The following is a 21953-nucleotide window of genomic DNA, read 5'->3' on the forward strand; positions in this document are numbered from 1 at the left end:
TTGCCTGGGCCCATTTCTGTCCACCTCCTTCACTGTGCTCCCCCCCCCGGGGGCTCTTGTCATTTCTAGTTGATGATTGAAATGGCAAACTCTGAATTCTGTTTCTCCTGCCTGAAAAGCCCAGGTCCTAGCTGTCTCTGCTTATACTTCTATTCTTCCTGTGGCTGCTGCGTTCTCTCCCTTTAGGTCTCAGTTTAATCGTCACCTGTGTTTTAACGAGGCTATCTCTGGCTTGTCCTCACTATAAAGTAGCTCACTCCCGATATTCCATCTCATAAAACCTGCTCTTTCCTTATGTGATACTTGCCATTGTGCTTGGCTTAGACACAAAGGCAAAGTGTCAAAGTCGTCATATTTAATATTCTATTTATCTACTTGTTTATTATCTTCTGTTCAAATGAACTAAGCTTTCCTGGGAGGGACGAGCCTGTTTTCTTCTCCACTTAGAGCCTCATATAATTTCTGGTACAAAGGAGGGGCTACTTAGGACAAATTGAGTACACGATTTGAGTTTGAAGGTTGTATAGGAGTACACCAGAAGACATCTATGAGAAGAGTTAGAGTAGCAATTTTCAATGGCAAAATTTGTTTAATTCTGGCTTATTTATAAATGTGATATGCTCCAGCAGCAAAAATAAATGAACTAGCAATCAGCATCAACATCACTGATGAACTGTAAAGAACTATAAAGTTGAGTGAAAAAAAATCAAGTGGTAGAAGAAATGTGAACAGTTTGGTTCCATTTACATACAGTGCAAAACCATGCAGAACTAAATGCTATATTATTGAGGGACACGTATATACTTTTAAAAACTGGAAGTAGAATACAAAGATTAGTGGTTGCTCTTGAGATTGTGAGGGGGCATCATTAAGGAGGATTTCTAAGGGGCTTCCATGGTCTTGAAAGCATTCTATTTCTTTAGCTGTGTGATGGATTAATAGTTATTTGTTCTATTATTTTCTTCAGGCCACACACATGTATTATACGAGTTTGTAATCTTTTGTATTTCAATTTAAACCTTTATGTGATAAGCACGATAGCAAAGAGACAAAGGGGACATTTGTCAGAGGAGGAAGAGGGTCCCTTCTTCATGAAGAAGGAGGCTGGTTTCCTTGAGTAGCAGGCGTATTAGCCAGGCCACAAAAGCCACACAGGAGTCAGGCACGTGGCTGTTAATCAGGCGTAAGAAGGGAGGAAGTGACATGTGTGAGAATCAAAAGTGTGGATGGAGTTCAGGGAACATCAAGTAATGGGGCCTGAATACAGTAGCTTAACTATGTGTCAAATATTCAGAAATTTCCTTAAAGTCAGTTTAGGTCACTTGAAGGTCATTTCTTTCCTGAAACCTTTTCTGATTTCTTTAGGTTTTTTGTTCCTCAAGCTCTCACGGTGTTGTATTTAATGCTTGAATATTTTTTGTGGTGGAGTGGGGAGCTGTAGAACCATTTTCTGTTTTGTGGGAGTTTGGAGATAGGGGCAGAGGTGTACATACGCCTTAGATTACTACGTAAGGTGGATTGCAGAGCAGAGGGGAGAGCATGAGTACGTGGATCTGGTGGAAGATGACTGAGGCCAAGCAGGCTAATAGTGGTAGGAGGGGAGTCTGGGTTTATAAGACTGCCTGATGGAGAACTGCGACGGGGTTGGGGAGAGGGGAGCTGTTAGTTGGTAAATTGTGGAGGGAGAAAGAAGGAGGATGTTAGTATATCTCAAGATTTGCAGGTTGGATTTCAGCATAACAAGAAGGCAAGGCCTTTATTTGGGATGCATAATGGTAAAGGTTCTGGAAAGAGAACCGAGCAGTAGGAACATGGATCAGGAGTTCAGGCAGGAGATCAGAAGGAGAAAAAGGAATCTGGAGTCTTCCAGGGAGAAGCAGTAATGGAGTCATGAAGGTGAGTGAGGCAGGCCATCAGGCTTCTGGAGTAGAAGGCCAGATGTGAAACTCTGAGCACCGCCCATATTTCTGTGGTGCCTGGGGAAGAGGAGGTGGGAAAGGTGCTGAGAAGGAACAGCCAACAGCACGAGGCCTGGAGAAGAGTCACAGAAGCCCAAGGCCGGGTGCTCAGCAGTGTTCGTTTTTGTGCAGGAGAATGATGGTGCATTTCTATTTGATCCCCTGTGCCTCATAGTGGGATTAAAGGAAACGGCTGCAAGTTGGTTAGAAAATGATTCTGCTGTTTGTTTCATTTACCATGTGACTGAGCTGTAATTTGTCTCCCTTTGAAAAGAGAAAGTCATAATTTTCTGTGATTTAAATGTAGTCAGTTCTTTAAAGGTACCTAAGTGTGACACACTTCGAGGAGATGTATGCTTGGCTTGGGCACTGAGGCAAGGTGTCAGAGTAAATCACTGACAATTGAAGACATGATGGTCTGTAGAATGTGACAAATTATGGTTGCAGCTACAGAGTGTATTACAAGGGTGACTTTTCTGAAAGAAATGCAAGGACAGCCTGAAATGGTCTTTTGGGACTTGGATCTATTGTCACTTTATGCCATGGGGGGATCCAATAGCAGCTTTGTGTTGTTGGCATGTTTAATGTTGAAATCCAGAAAACTTCGAGCATTTTGGCAATATTTGAATATTGTCTTTGTATCTGTGGGCAATTTGTTCTGTAGCTTCCCTACTTTTTAAAACATTCCCCTTTGTCAGGCACTATGGAGAATGAATTTGAATTTTGCTCCTGCCCTCTAGATGTTTATAATTGAAAACAGTGCATAGTGCCAAGAAATGGGGTAAAAATGACAGCAAAAGTTCTAGATGGTTCTTAGTTTTTTTCTGACTTAATCTCTAACTTGTGACACTTATGCAAGTTATTTTTGTTATTAGCTTAAGTTTGCCAATGACAAACATTGACATTTGAAGGAAATGAATTGGCCTATTATCCAGTCTTATGTGTTTTATGTTTATCTCTTTCTGTCTTTTTTAAAAAAAGTCTTCCCTGTGAGTTATTTTAGAAATCATTTTAATCTGTATAATTTTAAATCAGTTCTTTTCCATTGTAGATAACTTGAAAAAATGAATAATTCTGTGATGTTTAAGCAGCTAGCATGGACACATTTCGTAAATGTCTTTTAAAGTTCAAAATTAAGTGGTTATTTCATGGTTAAAAATAGATAAATACAAAAGAAAGTATTTGTTCATTTTAGTTAACTGTCAAAATATGTCATTACAGTTTTTCAGGAGACAGTTTTTGCATCAGGCAAAGAGGAAGTAGTTGGTTGTATCATTTTTTAAAAAAGTTCCACTGAGCTTATTTTTTTTTTTTAATTCTCAGACGTTAAATAAGGAGATATAGGAAGAATTTTATAAAACAGTAATTTCCATGAGCAGACCTCAAGTTAATGTGGGTTCTGTAATTTCTTGTATCCATTTATTTACATTTGGAAGAGTCATCTCCACACTTAATAAATGTATAGATACATGGTAGTTTGATTATCTGTTTTGCTTCCTTTTCCTTGTTTTCAGTGAGCTAATGAATGACTCAAGGTTGATTAAAAAAAAGATTTTGTCTAAACTCGTCCCCCTGTCCTTTGTGGCCTCCCTGGGGCTGTGTGTGTCCTCTTTGCTGTAAGCACACACCACCCCGGTGTGAGCCGCACACCATCACCGCAGTCCACCGTAACTTAGAGTCCTGGACTTGCCTGAATTCTTGCCTTTTCTCAAGCAGACTCGTCCTCCTGGAATTCATTCCTTACTTCACATGGATCTTACCTATTTTCTTTTTCTTTCTTTCTTTCTTCTTTTTTTTAAAATTTAATTTTATTGATCATGCATATTCATGGGATACAAAGCTGACTTTCACCACTTGCACCGAGGATGTGATGGTCAGATCAATAGTATCAGGATGCCCATTACTACAAGTTGCAAATATTCTCCATGTTCCCCACCCAATTAATCCCCAAACTCCTTCTCCGGGCCCCCTCGCTCCCGCCAACCCTAAGTATGCTTTCTCCCATCTGTGAGTCCAACACTCCACTGTGGTCTTTCCTTCCTTCTTCCGCTCTTAGTTCCCACTTATGAGTGAGGACATGTGGTATTTTTCCCTCTGTGCCTGGCTTGTTTCACTTAACATAATTTTCTCCAAGCTCATCCATGTTGCTGCAAATCCAACGTCCTCAGGAATCCTTTTCCATTTTTCCTTCCACTCCCCTAGCAGTAATAACTCTCATAGAAATTGGTGTATCCTTCTCTTAGGGCCGTCGTACTCCCCCTTTCAGTAAACCTACTGGTATGTCTTTGACATGGGGGCTCTGCCTTCCCATCTGTGCACACCCCGCATGCTCCAGCACTGGCCACGTACACTGCAGGTGTCCCCCACACCCCAAAGACAAGGGTGGGAGCAAATACGAGAAGACCAGTGGGCGTGGGATCTGTCCTGTGAGCCTCTGCCAGTCCTCCTCACTACAGGTTGCCCATTTGTCGGAGCATCATGGGAAGGAAACCTTGGAGCCAGCCTGCGAGGGCCTTACAGATCAGACTTGATTCAATAGCTAGTGGGGAACTATTATTTTTCTACAGAACCCATTTTTCTAACTGAGCCTCTTCAGTGAGCTTTGTATGTCATGATGTATGGTCAGATCTTCAGAAAGTTCACGGAAAGATTCGTATTATCTTTTAATTCTGTTTTTCCATGAGCTTTTTGAAGTACCCTTGTCCATGTTAAAAAACTCTAAGAAGGATTGGTCTGGCAGTGATATGGGAAGGCAGGGAGTAGCATATTTTCAAAAATTAAGATGAGGAGAGCAATGTAATATTTGAGATATTCTACCATTGGGAGTAGATTTAAAGATTTATGCCCTTCTATATTTAAAAGCTGAAAGAGCTTAGGGAGGGGAAAGCCAGAAAAAGAAAGTAGGAAAAATGGATATCCCAAAGATCAAATGATCAGAAATGGGGTAAGATTTGAAAAGCATCAAAGTTCAGATTCAAAAGCATGAAAATGTGGATAAAAGAAGAGATTGGAAATGTAAGACTGGGAATGCTATTTATTCCTTTAAAAATTGAAATTAGCTAAGAAGGATAGATTCTCAAATTGAAGAACCAGGCTGAACACTTGAGACTAGAAGTGTTTTTGTTTCAATGTTGTTACGTGATGTAGTAACTGTGCATAATAATCCTTTTTCTTACCTGATTAGTGGATCTCTTAGAGTTGAATACAACAAACGAAGTTTTCAAACAGCACAAATTGAACCAAAATGATCAGCTCCTTAGTGTTCCAGATGTCATCAACTGTTTGACAACAACTTATGATGGACTTGAACAAATGCATAAGGACCTGGTCAATGTCCCACTCTGTGTGGATTTGTGTCTCAACTGGTTGCTCAATGTGTATGACACGTAAGTTTGTATTTTTTCCCTCAATAAAATACGGTCATTGCATGAAATATGTTGATAATAGGAAACTTCTAGTTTTTGAAGTACATTTCTAAAAATGTACTTTCAAAATATTTCTCCCAGTGGAAATATTTATGTTAATTGTTGAAAATGAATGACCTTCTACATCACTGAGCTCTTAACAAATAGAACAAAAATGAACGTATGGCAATTATTTAAGACTTTGCTTCAATTACAAAGGCTATCAAATTTGCAGTATTTTTTTTCAAGAAGCTAGAGGACCCTAATATAGCTAAGTCCAATTCCTTTCTCCTTGTTCCCTAATGTGTTATGGTATTGCTTTTTATGAAAGAAAAAACCTTGCATTTATTGTTACTATTTAAAATAATTTATTAGCTCATAATAATCTGCTCTGCAATCTTTGTATGTCAACTTAAGAGTGATTTGAATGGCAAAGAATGGGATTTAGTTTGTTTTTTGATATTAGCATTATTTATTACCATGGTGGTTATGTGTGTATATGGCATTCTGAATAATTTATGTTACAGGACACTCTATATCTGTAATTTAATTAGTGCTTGCTGTTACATAAAGAGCACTCACAACTTCCAGCATAACTCATTTACCATTAATTTGGCTCTTTTGAATACAGCAATGTAATTGTGAAATAATCAGTTCTAGAAAGACCTGCCGTGGGCTGACATTTCTAAAACACTGAGAATTATTCATTCTTCTGGTAGGGGTTAAAGTATGCAAAGATGAAATCAGAAAACTAGAACTGTGATTTTTCTCTCAGACCCTGCAAGTACTTTTCCTTTAATTAGCTATATGAAAATTTGTGTTTATCAGCTTTTTTAGATTTAGAGAGAAAGAAGAATGATAGTTTGTAAATATACACTTATTTAGCAGCTGATTGATTCTCTGTAAGAAGTAACTGATGATGATGATAGTTTGAGATGATTTAACTAAAATTTTGTTTATTTTTTTAGTTAGAAACATCTTTTATCTTTCACCATTCACAAATATCATAACAGAGTCTTTTTTTTAATAATCAAGTAGCCATTGTGTGTTTGAGGGCTCTTAAACTCACTGAAGCATGCATCTCAGTTACCATAATGAATATGGGAATTACTATATCCCAGTCTGATACTTTTAATACATTTCATTTTAGTGCAATTTTTTTTATTCTTTTAGGATAAAGTATTGCCATTAGCATTAATCCACTGTTAAGTTGCTCTTTAATTTTTTGAATCCTCAAAAGAGACATTTTCTGTAGTAAATTCACCAAAATAGCTGGTCAATGAGGTGTTTTAATTGCAAAGCCTTTAACTTAAGTTTATATCCCAGGAAGTATGATAAACTCCTAGACTACTTGGGCACTTCATTCAGCCCTGTGGAGTATGGTAGAGATAGATGCATGCCTGAAGCCACATTTTAAGGAAGGACTGACTGGAAAAGAGTGAGATCACTCTCCTTCGCATTGTCTGTGGCTCTGACACACTATTATTTTTCTGAGGCTGTCATAACAAAATACAATAGACTGGGTGGCTTAAATGACAGAAGTTTATTTCCTCACAGTTCTAGAGACTAGAAGTTGGAGACCAAGGTGTCGGCAGGGTTGATTTTTTTTCCTGAGATCTCTCTCTCCTGGGTCATTTTCTACCTGTGTCTTCACATGGTCTTTCTTCTGTGCTGTCTGCGTGCTCACCTCCTCTTCCTATAAGGACACCAGTCACCAGAGTAGGGCCCGTGTCCTAATGACCTCCTTTTAGTTTAATCATATCTTTAAAGACCCTATCTCCAAAGACAGTCACATTCTGAGGTACTGGGGGTTAAGACTTCAACATATGAATTTAGGGGGACATAAGTCAGCCTGTAATACACATCCACTGTTTTCATTGGTCAACCAGAAGGAAATGATACCACTTAGTTGAGAAGGAAGTAGTGTGTGACTTGGTGTGATTCATATTCTAGGGCATTCATTGTCAGCATGGTTCCGCCTCCCATCATCAAACGTGAACACATGGGAGATACTGCACTAGGGTAGTGTTTGTTATTTGGAAAGACAGTATCTTGAAATTTCTCATTTTCCATTTTAAAGGAAAAGAGCTTTCAGGACTTATCTCTTTTGCATGCCAAAGAAATATAGCAAAGACCATTCTGGGTCAGAACAGTGCCTCTTCAGTCTGGCTTTCTATCTTGGAAAGGGAGTATCATGGATTAACTTAAGGAGAAAAATAGTTACTCTTATGACAGTAGTTTCAAATGGCCAGAGTTGATTGCCCAAGTTTCTCTAATAACTATGACTTATTCCTTTATCTAAACTATAGTTACTAACTCTTTTCAAGACATGATTCTCTTTGGGAATTTGGTAGAAGCTATGATCTGCTGCCTCCGATGCAGCAGTATATTACGAACCTTAAGTAGTCTGTGAATCTTATAAATGGTACGTCGTTCTAAGCCTTCCATTCATTTACCTATTCTGACATCCATTCCTTAATCATATATTTGTGACTGCCTTACTCTATGTAGTATGATGCAGCCAGGATTGACGTTTTCAGCTTCAACCACTTCTTGAAATAATGAGTGATATACACACAGTAGGTCATAGAATTCTTGAAGTAGAAGGACTTTGGGGATCTTCCATTCTGCCCTTTTCATTTTACTCATAGAAAAACCGACCCCGTGGGATAATACAATTTATCCACAGCCATCTATTGCATATGGAACTAATAATCAATCACTTGATTATTCTTACCATATGACCATATCTAGGAAAAATAGTACTTTATAAATTATTTTAAGTAAACTGCTTCTTTCAAGTTTTAACATGTACCCAACTCCTCCTAATATTTTGAATTTTGTGGAAAAAATCCATATTCATCTGTCATGGATGACAATAATTCAGATTTTTGGTTCTGGTTGCTGTGTGACTTGGTAGCCACTTAACTTTGGCATATCCATTTTTCAGCTGAAAAACTGAGATAAAAATATCTGCTCTGCTTACTATACAAAAGGTGATTGTGAAGGGAAAATGAACTTGTGTATGTAAAAAGACTTTACAAACTATAAAGATAAAATTAATTCAATTTATGAACTCACAACCTCACTCAGTCTTCATCTTCTCAGGTTCGAAAGTCTTAATTTCATAATCTTTCTTCTGGTGTAGTGGAAATCAAAAGTGTTTAAATCATGGTTTAAAGCAATAGTCTGGAACATTTGGTTTAAATATTTTTTTCCCTACAGAAAATATTAACCTAATTTGCTTCAGCGTTAAGTCATTTTTCTCCCATTATTCCAAGATGGATATAATTTTATAAGGTACATATCTTTACAGTTAAACTAATTTCAGGAGTTACTTATGAAAACTATCAGGAAACCAAATACTTCAGTATTGGGTTATGTCCCTAGTAAATTTTACTGGCTCCCTATTGTCTCTCAAATCCAGATATCTTAACATCAAAGCCCTTTATTGCCTGGCCCCACATAACAGGTACAACCATTTAGCCTTTATGGAAGTCCTTGCCCCACCCTGATGCCTCTTATCTCTGGTGCTCACACCCTTGCTCAGGCTTTTCCTGCGATACTCTATTTTCTCCTAGTTGGGACAGTCCAGCCATGTCATGTGTTCAGTGTCTGATTTTAGACTTATCTGGTCTATCAAGTGTTGTGAGATTAATGACTGTTCAGACTAATCACCGATCACTAATGACTAGTCAGCCACGATGACATTGCACTTGAGTCTTTATTTCCATACGTAAAGGTTGGTCTCACATTTTCTCTAGTTGTTGACTTGCCTTACCTCCCCAGCTAATGTGTGAGCTCATCGTGGGATGAAATGTGTCTTGTACTTTTCTCTTGGTCCCTCCAGTACTTAGAACAATTCTGGGATCACAGAAAGCCTTCATAACTGTTGATGGTGCAATGAGTGGATGATTGACTTTTTAATTTTTGTGTTGCCACAATAGACTGGAGGTTATGCTCTCATACGTATCATTTTGATCATTTCCCTAAAAGGATTGCTTTATCCTAAGCCACATTCATGTACTAGTCTCCGACCATTCATACAGCCTTTGTTATCTTCTACGAGTCTATTCTTTGATTGTGTCTGGAAAATAAAAGTTTTCTGATTTTTTGAAGGGAAGAAAACAGACATTGTTTATTTCATGTGATAATTGGGAAACTCCTAAAAAATATGAAGTAGAAACACAATCTGTAGCATAGCTCAATTTAGGGTTAATTTGAAATTAGTATCTTTGTAATTGTGAGATACTGAAATTCTGCTTATAAAGGCTGTATTTATTTTAACATTGAAGTATTACGTATTTCATAGGTCAATTTTGAATGTCGTACACATATATAGTGAGGGTTTAATAAGTTTGTTGGATATGATTTAATATAGATTATAAGCTCTAGGGTATTAAGGGACTATTTTGAAAATACATTTCACTAATCCCTCAGCATGTTTTCCTTTTTCATTTATTTTATACTTTATATGTCATGATATGTATACACAGATTTACTTGAGTATTTATAATTTGAGAATGGAAGAATATCAATTACTAGTAATAGTGAAAATACTGATAAAATCAAGATTTAAATATAATTTGGCAATAAGACTACTTAAAATTAAAGTTCCATGATACAAATATTTATGTTTGTAAAATAGTATGAATTACTAAATTTTATTTATTCATATAATTATGTAAACATTTAGACATAGGCTTTAAGTGTACTGTAGTTGTGTATTGAAAACATATCATAAAAAAATAACAATAAAAACCTAAACTGAAAACTGATCCTGAATCTGAAATAATAAAAATAACAAGAAAGGTTTTTCTCTGGACTGTGTGTTATTGTATAGGAAGAAACATATCTTATTAATTTTTATATTTCTTTTCCTATTGCCAGGATCTAGTACTGTGACTAACATTTGATAAATAACTCAGTAATTCTTTGATAAGTAATGGAATAAGGATAACTCTGTGCTTTTAAGGATAATGTAAAATTTTTCTTCTAGTCAACCTATAAGTGATATTGAAATGGTCTCTCATTAGCGTAGTGTGAAACTGTTTCCTAATGTTGATTAATTAATACATTCTGTTTTTAATTGTAATTTGATACTTCCCCAAATAGAGATTTTTATACCTGTTTATGATCATTGACTATCAAAATTATGATAGTAATTTATAAAAACTGCATTGATAGAGACCAAAATAAACGAAGACCGTGAGCTTTTAGTATTGAACAAGTGATGAGCCCTCAATATATAGTTAATTTTCTAGTCAGATTTCTTGCATTTGTTTGTAGATATATCACCAGCCGTTTCTTGCTATATTAAGTCACATGCATATTATGCTATAGCTCTAGCTATCTGAGTCTTTCATTTACAGTTATTAACAGGTAGGTTTTAATTCATAGTATTTATAAAAATGAAATCTTTTCAGCTTTATAATTATTGTTTTCATTTTGCCTTAATTTATTATTCTTATTTCGCTTGTTGTGTGTAAAGTAACTTCAGGCTGTGTATTCTTCCAGACTTAGTCAAACACTATTAAAATGTCATAAATTATAATATGTGCTTAATATTTTTTCAATTTATTTTTTAATTGACACATAATTATACATATTTATGGGGTATAATTTGATTTTTCAATACATATATGTTGTATGATGATGAAATCAGGGTAGTTTATTCATTAGGTTTAATATTAATTGTTAAAAGTGAATAGAAAGTTGCATCTTTAAGATGCAATTATAATTTAATGTTTTACCCTCAAGAAACGAGATATTCAGAAATAATAAACATACTACATACAGTTTTAAATGCATCTAACACATTGAGATTCTTATAATTTCAGGGGTCGGACTGGAAAAATTAGAGTGCAGAGTCTGAAGATTGGATTGATATCTCTCTCCAAAGGTCTCCTAGAAGAGAAATACAGATGTATGTAAGAAAGACCTTTCACATGCCAACAGTGTTTTTAGTAATGATGATTATAGCAATTTATCGAGGTCTTACTTTATATGATTTGCTAGTTATAATAGTTTTTATTTTTCTTAACCCTTCCTATGCATGTACCTGGTTAGACAAGAGGTGGCAGTGCAAAGAGATTTGGATTTGTGTGAAAGGAAAAGCTAATTGTAGGATCAGGATCCTTGATGGAGTGAGAACCAACTACAAGTTATATCTCATTTAATTCTTAGAATAATCTTCCCATAATGTAGTCAATGTAGGCATTGTGATTTCCATTTTCCAGCTGAGAAAATTCATGATGACGTAGGTTAAGAATCTAGTCAAAGGCTACAGAGCCAGGAAGTCGAAAGATTAGAATTAGATCTTAGATTTTTCTGACTCCAAAGCCCATGCTTTTTCTATTTCTGTATACTTCCAATACTAAAAAAAAAATGTTAAGATGGGCTAGAATCTTTAATGGACATAAATAGTAATCCTAAATAATTATATTTTATAATTGTAACTAAATAAAAAGTGGTGAAACTTTTTTGATTTTATCGTGTTTGTTTATATTCACCAAATAAATCAGTGATGTCCCTTTAGCTGTAGGTTCATGAAAGGCATCTTGTCATTGGAAAAGACATATGTTGAGGAGCCAAGGAGACCTGCCTTCAAATCTCTACCACTTAGTGGCTGAGTGACTTTGGGCAGGTTACATGATCCCATTGAGTACTGCCAGCTAACAGGTAACCATTGCACAGTTCAGGAAGCTGAAATTTAGCAAGTTTTCTTCACCTAAAAAAAAGAGCTGATAATTCCTGCTTGGAGAGGAATTAGAGATAATATGTAAGAAGTACCTAGAAGTAGCAATAAACGATAGCAATTGCTGTTATGTCTCCAGACTACTTTAACATATCTTTTGATTTAATTTTGTCTGCAAAATGTGAGTAACTGGACTCTGCCATGCATATTCTCAGATGAATTTTTATAGATAAATTCAAACATTTGGAGAGAGGACTATGGATATTTCATGAATGGAGAGATACCAAAAAAGAGAGGATATTTGATCACCAGGTCTTGTAAACATAGTTTTGTGTGTCTTCTGTGAACATGCATACGTTTTAAAAATGTTTATTTTCTGGGATTACTGTGAGGTTATTTGATTTTGAATTTCAGGTAGAACATAATGGCTTGTTTTTCTTACATAGTTTGACAAGAATGTCAGTGAAAAGAGATGTGGATTTGTTTTAAATGAAAAGCTGATTGTAGGATCAGAAGGTGAGGGGCCTTGGTGGAGTAAGAGCCAAGTAAGCAGTACAGAAGAAAGCTTTGCACAAGGCTTTGGTTTTGTGGCACTTTATCTAGAATTCACATAGTCTTCAGCATCATAATTGTAAAAGGATATCATTTCCAGAGCTAAAAAGGTTATCATTTCTACGATTAAGAAAGGAAAATGTTAATGAAAGCATCAGTGTCCCAAAATTAGAAAAGAATTTTTTTTATCATCTGTAATTTGGGGTTTTCATGTGTGCTTGAAAGAATTAGGGTTCTCTGAAACAGTTGGTGCTGAACTTTCTCTGAAACTAATGCAAATTCAGCCTCAAAACTTATATCTTTTATAATTCAACACTAAACTTCCAGATTTGTGCAGAGGAAGCAGAACCCTGCAGTGAAAATTTCTGATATTGAATTCCATCAACAAAGTATGCTGTTTTAGGACTTAATAAGAAATCTGTTGAATTGCAATCTTTAATCTAAATCCTTACTGGGATATTAAGACTGGAAGTGTTCTGGGGTTTCATTTTGATTGTTACTTTGAGTTCCTTAGCAAATGTGATTTGTTTTAATTTCCCTAGTGATATCAGAACACTTTCTCCATTATCGTTTCCTTTGTTAGAATTAATATTCAGGACAATTTGCTCTTCAAACTCAATGGCAGAGGCACCAGTTGGGGTCCATTGGTATCCGTCTGAATATTGATTTTGCAGTGGCTAATTTCGGTGTCTTACCCCCATGACATCTCCTTCTCTTGGTGCCTTCCTGAGACTATCCCTTGATTAGGTTCTAACAATACCCTGGCCTTCGTGCTTATAGCTGGGTGACTACTGCCTCATTAATAACATGTTTACAGAGCATCCTTTTGAATGGCCATTTGCATGTGTTGTGCACTGATTTACTGGAATTTGGGTTTTAGATTGTGACTTTCTTCATGTGACCCATCCCCACATCCTGACAGTGCTTTTTGTATCTGTCTACAACATTAAAAATGTGAACTTTTATAAGAACTTAGGTATATGTCAAAATGTTTAATGACACTTTTTTTCTTATGTTTTGTGAGTAGCTTTGCCTTAACACTGGCATAGTAGTGTAGCTATCTACCTCAAAAGAGGAAAGGTGGGCACAGTTGATCTTGCTGAAAATGTGCTCTTCTCTATAAAGATTAATATACATATGCATGAACTCTGCATTTACTTATTAAGCCTCTCACCAGGAGCAGGTTTAAAATGAGTATCATAATAACAGTCCTGGATAAATAATTTTTGGCTATGATAATCTTATTTTTTTAAATGAAAGAAACAAGTAGAGCACTAACTAAATCCAAGTGAACAAATGATAATAAAAATTAAATTTATCTCAATTGAATTTGCTGTCCCTATATAGGCTTATAATTAAAGCCATATTTCATTATAATCACTCTGTCAGTATCACTGAACTTGGTTCAGTTGTTTGAAAATTCACTGTTGATGGTGTTAGATCTAGCATTGTTCTCCTTTAAAAAAAAAGAGAATTATACATTTTGACCTGATATCCATTTATAAGGAATTATTTGGAAATCGTTTTTAGGATACAGTAAATATTTACTCTCCTTTCTTCTGTTCTTGGAAATCTTCACATGAAGAGCGTTTAGATTTTTTGTGCTTTTGAATTTTTAGAACTTGAAAATTTCTTTCCAAAAAGTATTAATTTCTATAATGAAGTAGGTTGTTTTTCTTTGACATTTCTGCCTGTTATCCAAAAGGAACTTATCTTAGTATATTAGAATTATTTTGTTGGAAAAACTGTAATAATTTTAATCTTCAAAATATTGAATACGGTGAATAGAAGATAAGCCAATACTGTAAAGAAGAGTTTTAATTTTATTAAATGAAGAAAATTATAAAATAGATCAGTGTTTTTTTTAATGAATACAGAAGCCTAAGAACTATCTGAAAATATGCACTATTGTTTGTTAGTAAGTCCTTTAAATTTGATTAAATATACTTCATTATATGAGGTAAGACAAAAATAATTTTTATAGCTAATAAGGAATAGCCAATTGGCCCTAAAAAGAAAAAAAAAAAAAATACACCTCCTTCTACTTTTTAGTGCTTATTATATAAAATAGATTTGATCATATAAATCTTTACAAGAAGCTAAAATATATATATATATATATTTAATAGCATATTAAGTTTAGGAATGAACACAAAAAGTTGTTGAACAAATCTGTTAAAATATAAAGGTTTATTTTTCAAGTGCATTTATTCCTTTGATAAGTCATGAGGGAAGCTTTGTTTTGACTCATTCTTTCTCAATAATAAGGGAAATACTTACAAGATAAAATTAATCCACACACATTTATTGTACCATTTAAAAGGGAAATTTGTATTTATTGATCTGTTTATATCTATTGATATATGACATTCAGTTAAGGATGAGGTTAACCAGTTCCCCATTACAGACATGCACAATATTAAGATCAGAATATTAAATCATCAGTATTCAGAAGACAATTAATCTGATTCACGCTCCCCTGAAATTTTTTTAATGTACGTAGTCAGTGCACATTACCAAAGGTTTATTTTAAGTAAAAGAACACTATAGGCAGATGGACGTTCACCTCTTGCCTCTCCTTCCTGTAGATCTCTTTAAAGAAGTGGCAGGCCCAACAGAAATGTGTGACCAGCGGCAGCTGGGCCTGTTACTTCACGATGCCATCCAGATCCCGCGGCAACTGGGGGAAGTGGCGGCTTTTGGAGGCAGTAATATTGAGCCTAGCGTTCGCAGCTGCTTCCAGCAGGTAAACACCCGGGATCACTGGTATGAAGCATGGGTTGGGGTTGGATTTTGTGAATGTTCCAAGAAATGGAATCGGGAGCTTGGTTGGGCTGGAGGCAAATGGTGGAAGACTTGGGTGCCATCCCAGTAAGTTTGTGTGTTGTGTCTTCAGGCACATTTTATTCAAGGAATAGAGACCCCTGCAGGAGGCTTACTGTTTTCTTTTGGATAAATTCTCAAATCTTTTGCGTGTGCTGTTAGATGGCCGTGTTTGGCTCTGTCTTTGCCCTGGCCTCATCTCTTGCCACTAGGTCCCTTGCTCTCTCCTTTTCAGTCGTACTCTTTTAGTTCCTCAGTTCCTGCTTCAGGGCCTTTGGACATGGGCCCTCTGTTTAGAACACTTTTCCTTCCCCTCTGCTAACAAACTCCCTTCTCATTGCTAATCTTTATCCAATCGTTAGACTTTAGCTTATCTCTTGTATCCTCTGAAAATCCTTCTCTGACCTCTTCAGATGAGGTTAAGTTTCCCTACTGTTTTCACCCAAATATCCTCTACCTCTTCCTTCTCATGCTCATTGCAACTCTAATTACGTACCACATTGTCTAATTGGTTATCTAGTGTTTGTTTCTTCTCAACCTGAGCTCCAGGAAGACAAAGACCGTGTCTGTCCTTTTACAGATAATATGTTGTATACTGTCTTAGTCTGTTCAGGCTGTTATAACAAAATACCATAAAGTGGGTGGCTTATAAACAAAAGAAATTTATTTCTTACCGTTTTGGAATCTGGGAAGTTCAAGAACAAGGTACTGGCAGATTCAGTGTCTGGCAAGGGCTTACTTTCTGGTTCATAGACTGTGCCTCTTTGCTGTATCCTCGAATGAAGGAAGGGGTGAGTGAGCTTCCTTGGGTTTCTTTTTTAAGGGCACTAATCCTGTTCATGAAGGCATCACCCTCATGACCTAATCACTTCCCATGACCTAATCACTTCTAACACCATCTCCATGGGGGTTCGATTTCAACATATGAATTTGGGAGGGGGGGACATAAACATTCACACTATACCATATCCCTGTGCACAGTGCCTTGAACATCATAGCTGCTTTAATACATATTTGCTAAATTAATGAGAAAAAGTGCTCTGAGTTCTTTGTAGGCAAAATTTTTAAGAAATATAAATTAAAGATATTATTAAAATAGCAGTCTTTTCTTGCAAAAGGAGGATAACGTATGTACAAAGTTTACACTGACCAAAGTTTCTAATTTTCGACTGGGAAATCATTTTAGTTTCTTTTTAATGCTTACTGTGTTTAAAGGCATTTTAGAAATATGACTACTGATGCTACGTATATGCATAAACTACAAGCCTATGGATACTTTGCCAAAGCTAGCCCATGATTTATCATTACTGAGGAGAAAAAATGCCTCACACCATATCTTTGAGTAGAATTATAGTGGCCCTTTTTTATTTTAGAAATATAAAAAATACAAAACAAAAATTCTAAATTTATGGTCACATGTGTTGGTTCATAGAATTACCTCAACAACAGCAGGAGAATGATGTTGGTATAAATTTAACTTTGCACATATGAAAATTACTTAGGATTTGAAGAGGGACTGAGAAATTTCATATAATTTATCATAAGTTTGGAAATGTTGCAAAGTACATTCACAGCAGTATGCCTCCAGTGTGATGATGTGATGGGGCTGAAACAGGACACAGAAATCACAGCTTATATTTAGCATTTGTAATGGCCTTCAAATTTGTGAAATTATCAGTGAATCTTTACTTTCACAAATTTTTACTGTTGCAGATGAATGAGTTTTATGGAATTAAAGTATTTATGTGGAAAGATTACCTAGAATTGTGTGGTTTTGGTTTTTACTTTTGCTTTTTTAAAATCTGAATATATTAAGGTATTGGGATATGTTTTCTTCTTCCTATATGACAATTTCTGCTTTTTAAATTTTTAAAGTCTAGAATTTTCTTTCCTTGAAGGAACCTTAAAGCTTTTGTGATTTAACTGACCTGGAAAGCGTTATATAACTTTCCTCTTATATCTGCACAGATATCTCAGAAAACTGTGAAGCAAGAACATTTGCTGTAGTGTTAATGAAGAAATTTTGTCCACTTTTAACGTATTTGTTTCTTCACCAGAATAACAACAAGCCAGAGATAAGTGTGAAAGAGTTTATAGATTGGATGCGTTTGGAACCACAGTCCATGGTTTGGCTGCCTGTTTTACATCGAGTGGCAGCAGCTGAGACTGCAAAACATCAGGCCAAATGCAACATCTGTAAAGAATGTCCAATTGTTGGATTCAGGTATGATGTACTACGAGTGGTGGAAGCTGACTGTTTTCCGTTCCATATGTGTAATCTCAGTGCTATGCCCACCGTCCCTTTCCACTTACTTCCATTTGAGATTTGCCTCCTAAATAGATGGGATGCTCAGCATAAGTGATCTATCTAAAACTGGCATTTCTTCTTACTACCACTACATGAGGCTTATTTTATGATTACTGCTACTGTTATTTATACTACTGTGGTCCAGAACCAGAGATTTTTATGAATTTCTACTTACTTAGGTCACAGAAATGTTCATTCATGATGCTTGCATGACTGATTAGAAATAGGCAGTCCTGATGGAATTTGGTGGATGTTCTGAGGTCTTTGGGGTCAAACTTAGGAAGCAGGAAGCAATATTTAAATACTGAGAAATAATCAAATTACTTTGTGTTACTTCTGCCAAGTCTGGTGTGAGGGAGGTTAACCCTACCGCCCACGTTCACATGAGGAGAGCTGCTAAATGCCATACTTTAGTGTCATTGGTATGTCAGACTCATCAGTTTGTGAGTCCAAAGCAATCTGTGCATATCTTGGCTATTGTAAAGAGAGCTGCGATAAACATGGGAATGCAGGTATCTCTTCGACATGATGATTTCCATTCCTCTGGATATATACCCAGAAGAGGGATTGCTGGATCATATGGAAGATCTATCTGTAGTTGTTTGAGAAAACCTCCGAACTGTTTTCCAAATTTATGTTGAGTGAAACAAGCAAAGCACAGAGGGATAAATACTGCATGTGCTCACTCATATGTGGGAGCTAAGAGAGAAAGAAGGAAGGAAAGAAAGACCACAGTAGTGCCATGATCCAACAGAGGGAGGGAGCATTCCTAGGGCTACAAATAGGAGTGGAGGGGAGAAGGGGAGGGGGAAGGAGGTTGGGGGAAAATTGGGAGAGGACAAAGAGTACAAAAGTAATTTCTGGTAATGGGTATGCCCCCAGTATGAATCTGGCCCTCACATCATAGGCGGGAGGGGGGACAATCAACTTTGTATCTCATGAATATTCGTAATAAATATATAATTTAAAAAAAAAAAAAAAGCAATCTGGGCAGGGTCCCAAAATGAAGTGTCTTGGCCATCTTGGTTCTTTGACATTCTTCTCTTAAGGTAACTATGCATTCCACCTCTTAGAATACACTGTGTTTCTCTTCTGGAAAGAATCTGGAAAATAGTCCCAGTTTAATTTGGAAATCTATTGTGAAACAACATAAGCCTGCTCAGCAGCGGAATCAAGGTTTCCTATGTACATTTCATTCATACTGGAAGAGGAATTAGCTAAGATGGCAATTCCCTGATAGAGAATCAAATCAGGAGGGCTGAGATGGGTGGTGGTTGTATGTACTGTCAGTACCAGTGTCTTGAATTAAACAAAATTGCTTCTGTTTGACTGACTTTATCAGGATAATAGTTTGTATGAAGCATGTCACTGCGTTCTCTGTTGGTGGCTAACATAAAAAATAGAACTCAGATTTTCTGTTCTCCCTTACAGTGTGGTGTAGTGGGGGAGATTTTCTAAAGTGTTTTAAGTTCAGAGGGTCTTGCAGCTGTGTTCTAAGAGGATGTCAAGGCAGACAGTGTAAATAAAACAGCATTGGCATATGCCTAAGAGACAGCCAAGATAGTGGATGCCCCAGTGGAAGTCAAAGGGTGAACGCTGGAAGGGGGATGATGGGAAAGACACAGTTTAAATGCAGGAAGTTTCTTGGAATAGTTACGTTTTAAGTGCCGGTGGACATAGATGCAGAGGAGAGAAAATAGCTGGAATGTGGCAAGCTCAGGATACTAGTGGAAAGATCATACAAGTGATAGATATCATCAGAGCTAGTAATCATTGCCATTTACTGAGTGTTTACTATATGCCAGGCACTGTGCTAAAATGAGTGGCATTTGTTATTTCGTTGACTCGTCGTAAAGCTCTGTAAGATTAGGAGTATTACCTCTACTTTTCACATGAGGGAGCTAAGACTTAGAGATTAGGCAACTTACCCAAGGCCAGGTATTCAATGAATGGAGACAAAGTTGAGATTCAAATCCAGATCTTTTTGACTCTGAAGTTTGTGCTCTTAATCAATGTGCTATTTTTAAAAAGCAGATTAGATTTTTAGGAGATGAGAATTTGGCATAATGAAGTAATTAAGTGATACCAAAAAGAACAACTGATTTAGGACCTTGATTATTAGGCCAAAAATATTACACTGGATATAAAATGTAATGTGAAGCCACAGGAAATATCCAGATTAATTGACTTTGGAAGAGAATGGCTTACATAAAATTTACCATATATGGCTATGAGATGTCACGAGGGACCAGATTTCTCAAAGGGTGTGGAGGACAGGACAAAAGACTGTAAAAATTTTAGTATTTTATTGACTTTTAAAGCTTTATTTTTTAAGTAAAAATGACCTGAAGCAATGGTAGCAAAATATTAAGACTTAACAGCTAAGTTGTGGGTACATGGATGTTTATTATATTGTTCTTGCTACTTTTGAATAAACTTGAAATATTTCATAAGAGAAATAATGATAGAGCAGTTATAAAGGGTGAACAATGTTAAATAGTAAATTTCAGGTGTTAAGTTTTGGGCATTAATATAAAATTCACATGTAGGTGTATTTATGATAAAGATGTTGTAGAGCTAGGGCTGGATCTGGAGCTCACAGATCCCTCAAGCCCATTGTCCAGACTGGGTCACAAACCGTTCACATGCAGGTCTATGAGCTAGGTAACTGGAAAAAAAGGTTCTTGGAGCCTTGGTTGAAGAAAGAGTAGTCTTTATTCAGGCAGTCCAAAGAGAAACTCCACTGCTACTGGCAAAGTCCAAAAAAAAACTGAGCAGCTGCCAGCAAAGTAAACATGCTCCATTTTTAGAGTGAGCTCTGCCAGCCAGCCACTGCTTCACAAACTAAAGAACACACAATAGCAACAAACTAAAAAAGATGCATGGAGGTGCATAGGGCACTAACTCCACCCACACACAACTTGTTTACAAAGAATGTGCTGCACCACCCCGGACAGGACCTGAGGTGAGGGGGCCTGACTAAACTACTTGATTTTCCTCATAGATGTGAAATGGACCAGTTGGTCAGAGAACGTGGTTACAGCAGGATATGGAAGAGACAGTGTATTGGGAACTAGCTCTGGAATCAAGCTGCTTAGATTTGAATCTCATGTCTTCTATTTGGCTCTGTGACTTTGAAGAAGTTATTTGGCCTTCCTGAACCTCAGTTTCTTCAACTTCAAACTCTATGAGTATTTCCTTATAAGAATAGTTGATATGTGAAAAGTATCTAGGACAATACCTATCACAAACAGAGCAGGCATTCAATTCTCTTTATAATAACATCATTAGTGGGATAGGGACTGTGCCTACAAGTGTCATTGAACTTTTCCATTAGGTAGAAATTCTAGAAAAACTGGACAGTGATATTGCTCAGTGGAAAGCAGGATTGAAAGTGTATAAGGGAGAGGAAGATAAGCAGGATTTTATTATTAGTTTTACTATTATTGAAACATAGTTGATTTATATATATTCATGGGGTACAGAGTTCAATATCAATACCTGTGTACAGTGTGTGATGCTCAAGTGCTCAAGTCAGGATAATTAGCATATTCATCATTACAAAACGTAATCATTTCTTTGTGTTGAGGACGTTTAATTTCCACTCTTCTAGTCATTTGATAAAATGCATTAAATTATCATTAATTATAGGTGCCTAGCTTGACTCTACATCAGTAGAACTTATTTTTCCTAACTAGCTCTTTTGTGTCCAATAACCCTTTTCTTGGTACCCCCTCCACTCTCCCCCTTTCCAGGTCTAGAAGCTATAATTTTGTTCTCTCCTTCTGAAAGTTCGGTGTATGATTAAGATTGGTTTTTATTCTTTTCTTTCCTCCCCTTCCCCTTTCCTTCCCTTCTTCCTCCCCCCTCCCTCCCTTCCTTTCTTTCCTTCCTCTCTTTCCTTCCTTTCTTCTTTCTTTCTTTTTTCTTTATTTTTTAGCTCCCACTTATGAATAAGGACATGTGGTATTTCTCTCTTTGTGTCTGGCTTGTTCCACTTAGCATAATTTTCTCCAAGCTTATCCATGCTGCTGCAAATGACAGAATTTCATTCTTTTTTGAGGCTGAGTGGTGTTCCATAGTGTATATATACCACATTTTCCTTACCCAGTTGTCCATTAATGGATTTTTAGGTTGGTTTCTACTCTTGGCTATTGTAAATAGAATTGCAATAAACATGGGAGAGCATATGAAGGTATCCCTTCAACATG

General features: G+C 36.4%; 1 protein-coding gene across 4 annotated transcripts in view; it reads left to right on the forward strand.

The window, feature by feature from the left end:
• Window positions 1-21953, forward strand: part of UTRN (utrophin) — a 473290-nt gene that overhangs the window by 397294 nt on the left and 54043 nt on the right. For all 4 annotated transcript variants that reach the window (XM_063097714.1, XM_063097711.1, XM_063097712.1 and 1 more), the window contains 4 exons: window positions 5143-5344; window positions 11203-11288; window positions 15200-15357; window positions 17492-17658. In XM_063097714.1, the coding sequence (XP_062953784.1) occupies window positions 5143-5344; window positions 11203-11288; window positions 15200-15357; window positions 17492-17658 (613 nt within the window). The remainder of the gene's footprint in view (window positions 1-5142; window positions 5345-11202; window positions 11289-15199; window positions 15358-17491; window positions 17659-21953) is intronic.

The sequence above is a fragment of the Cynocephalus volans genome, chromosome 5 (genome assembly GCF_027409185.1).
Source record: "Cynocephalus volans isolate mCynVol1 chromosome 5, mCynVol1.pri, whole genome shotgun sequence".
Classification (NCBI taxonomy): Eukaryota; Metazoa; Chordata; class Mammalia; order Dermoptera; family Cynocephalidae; genus Cynocephalus; species Cynocephalus volans.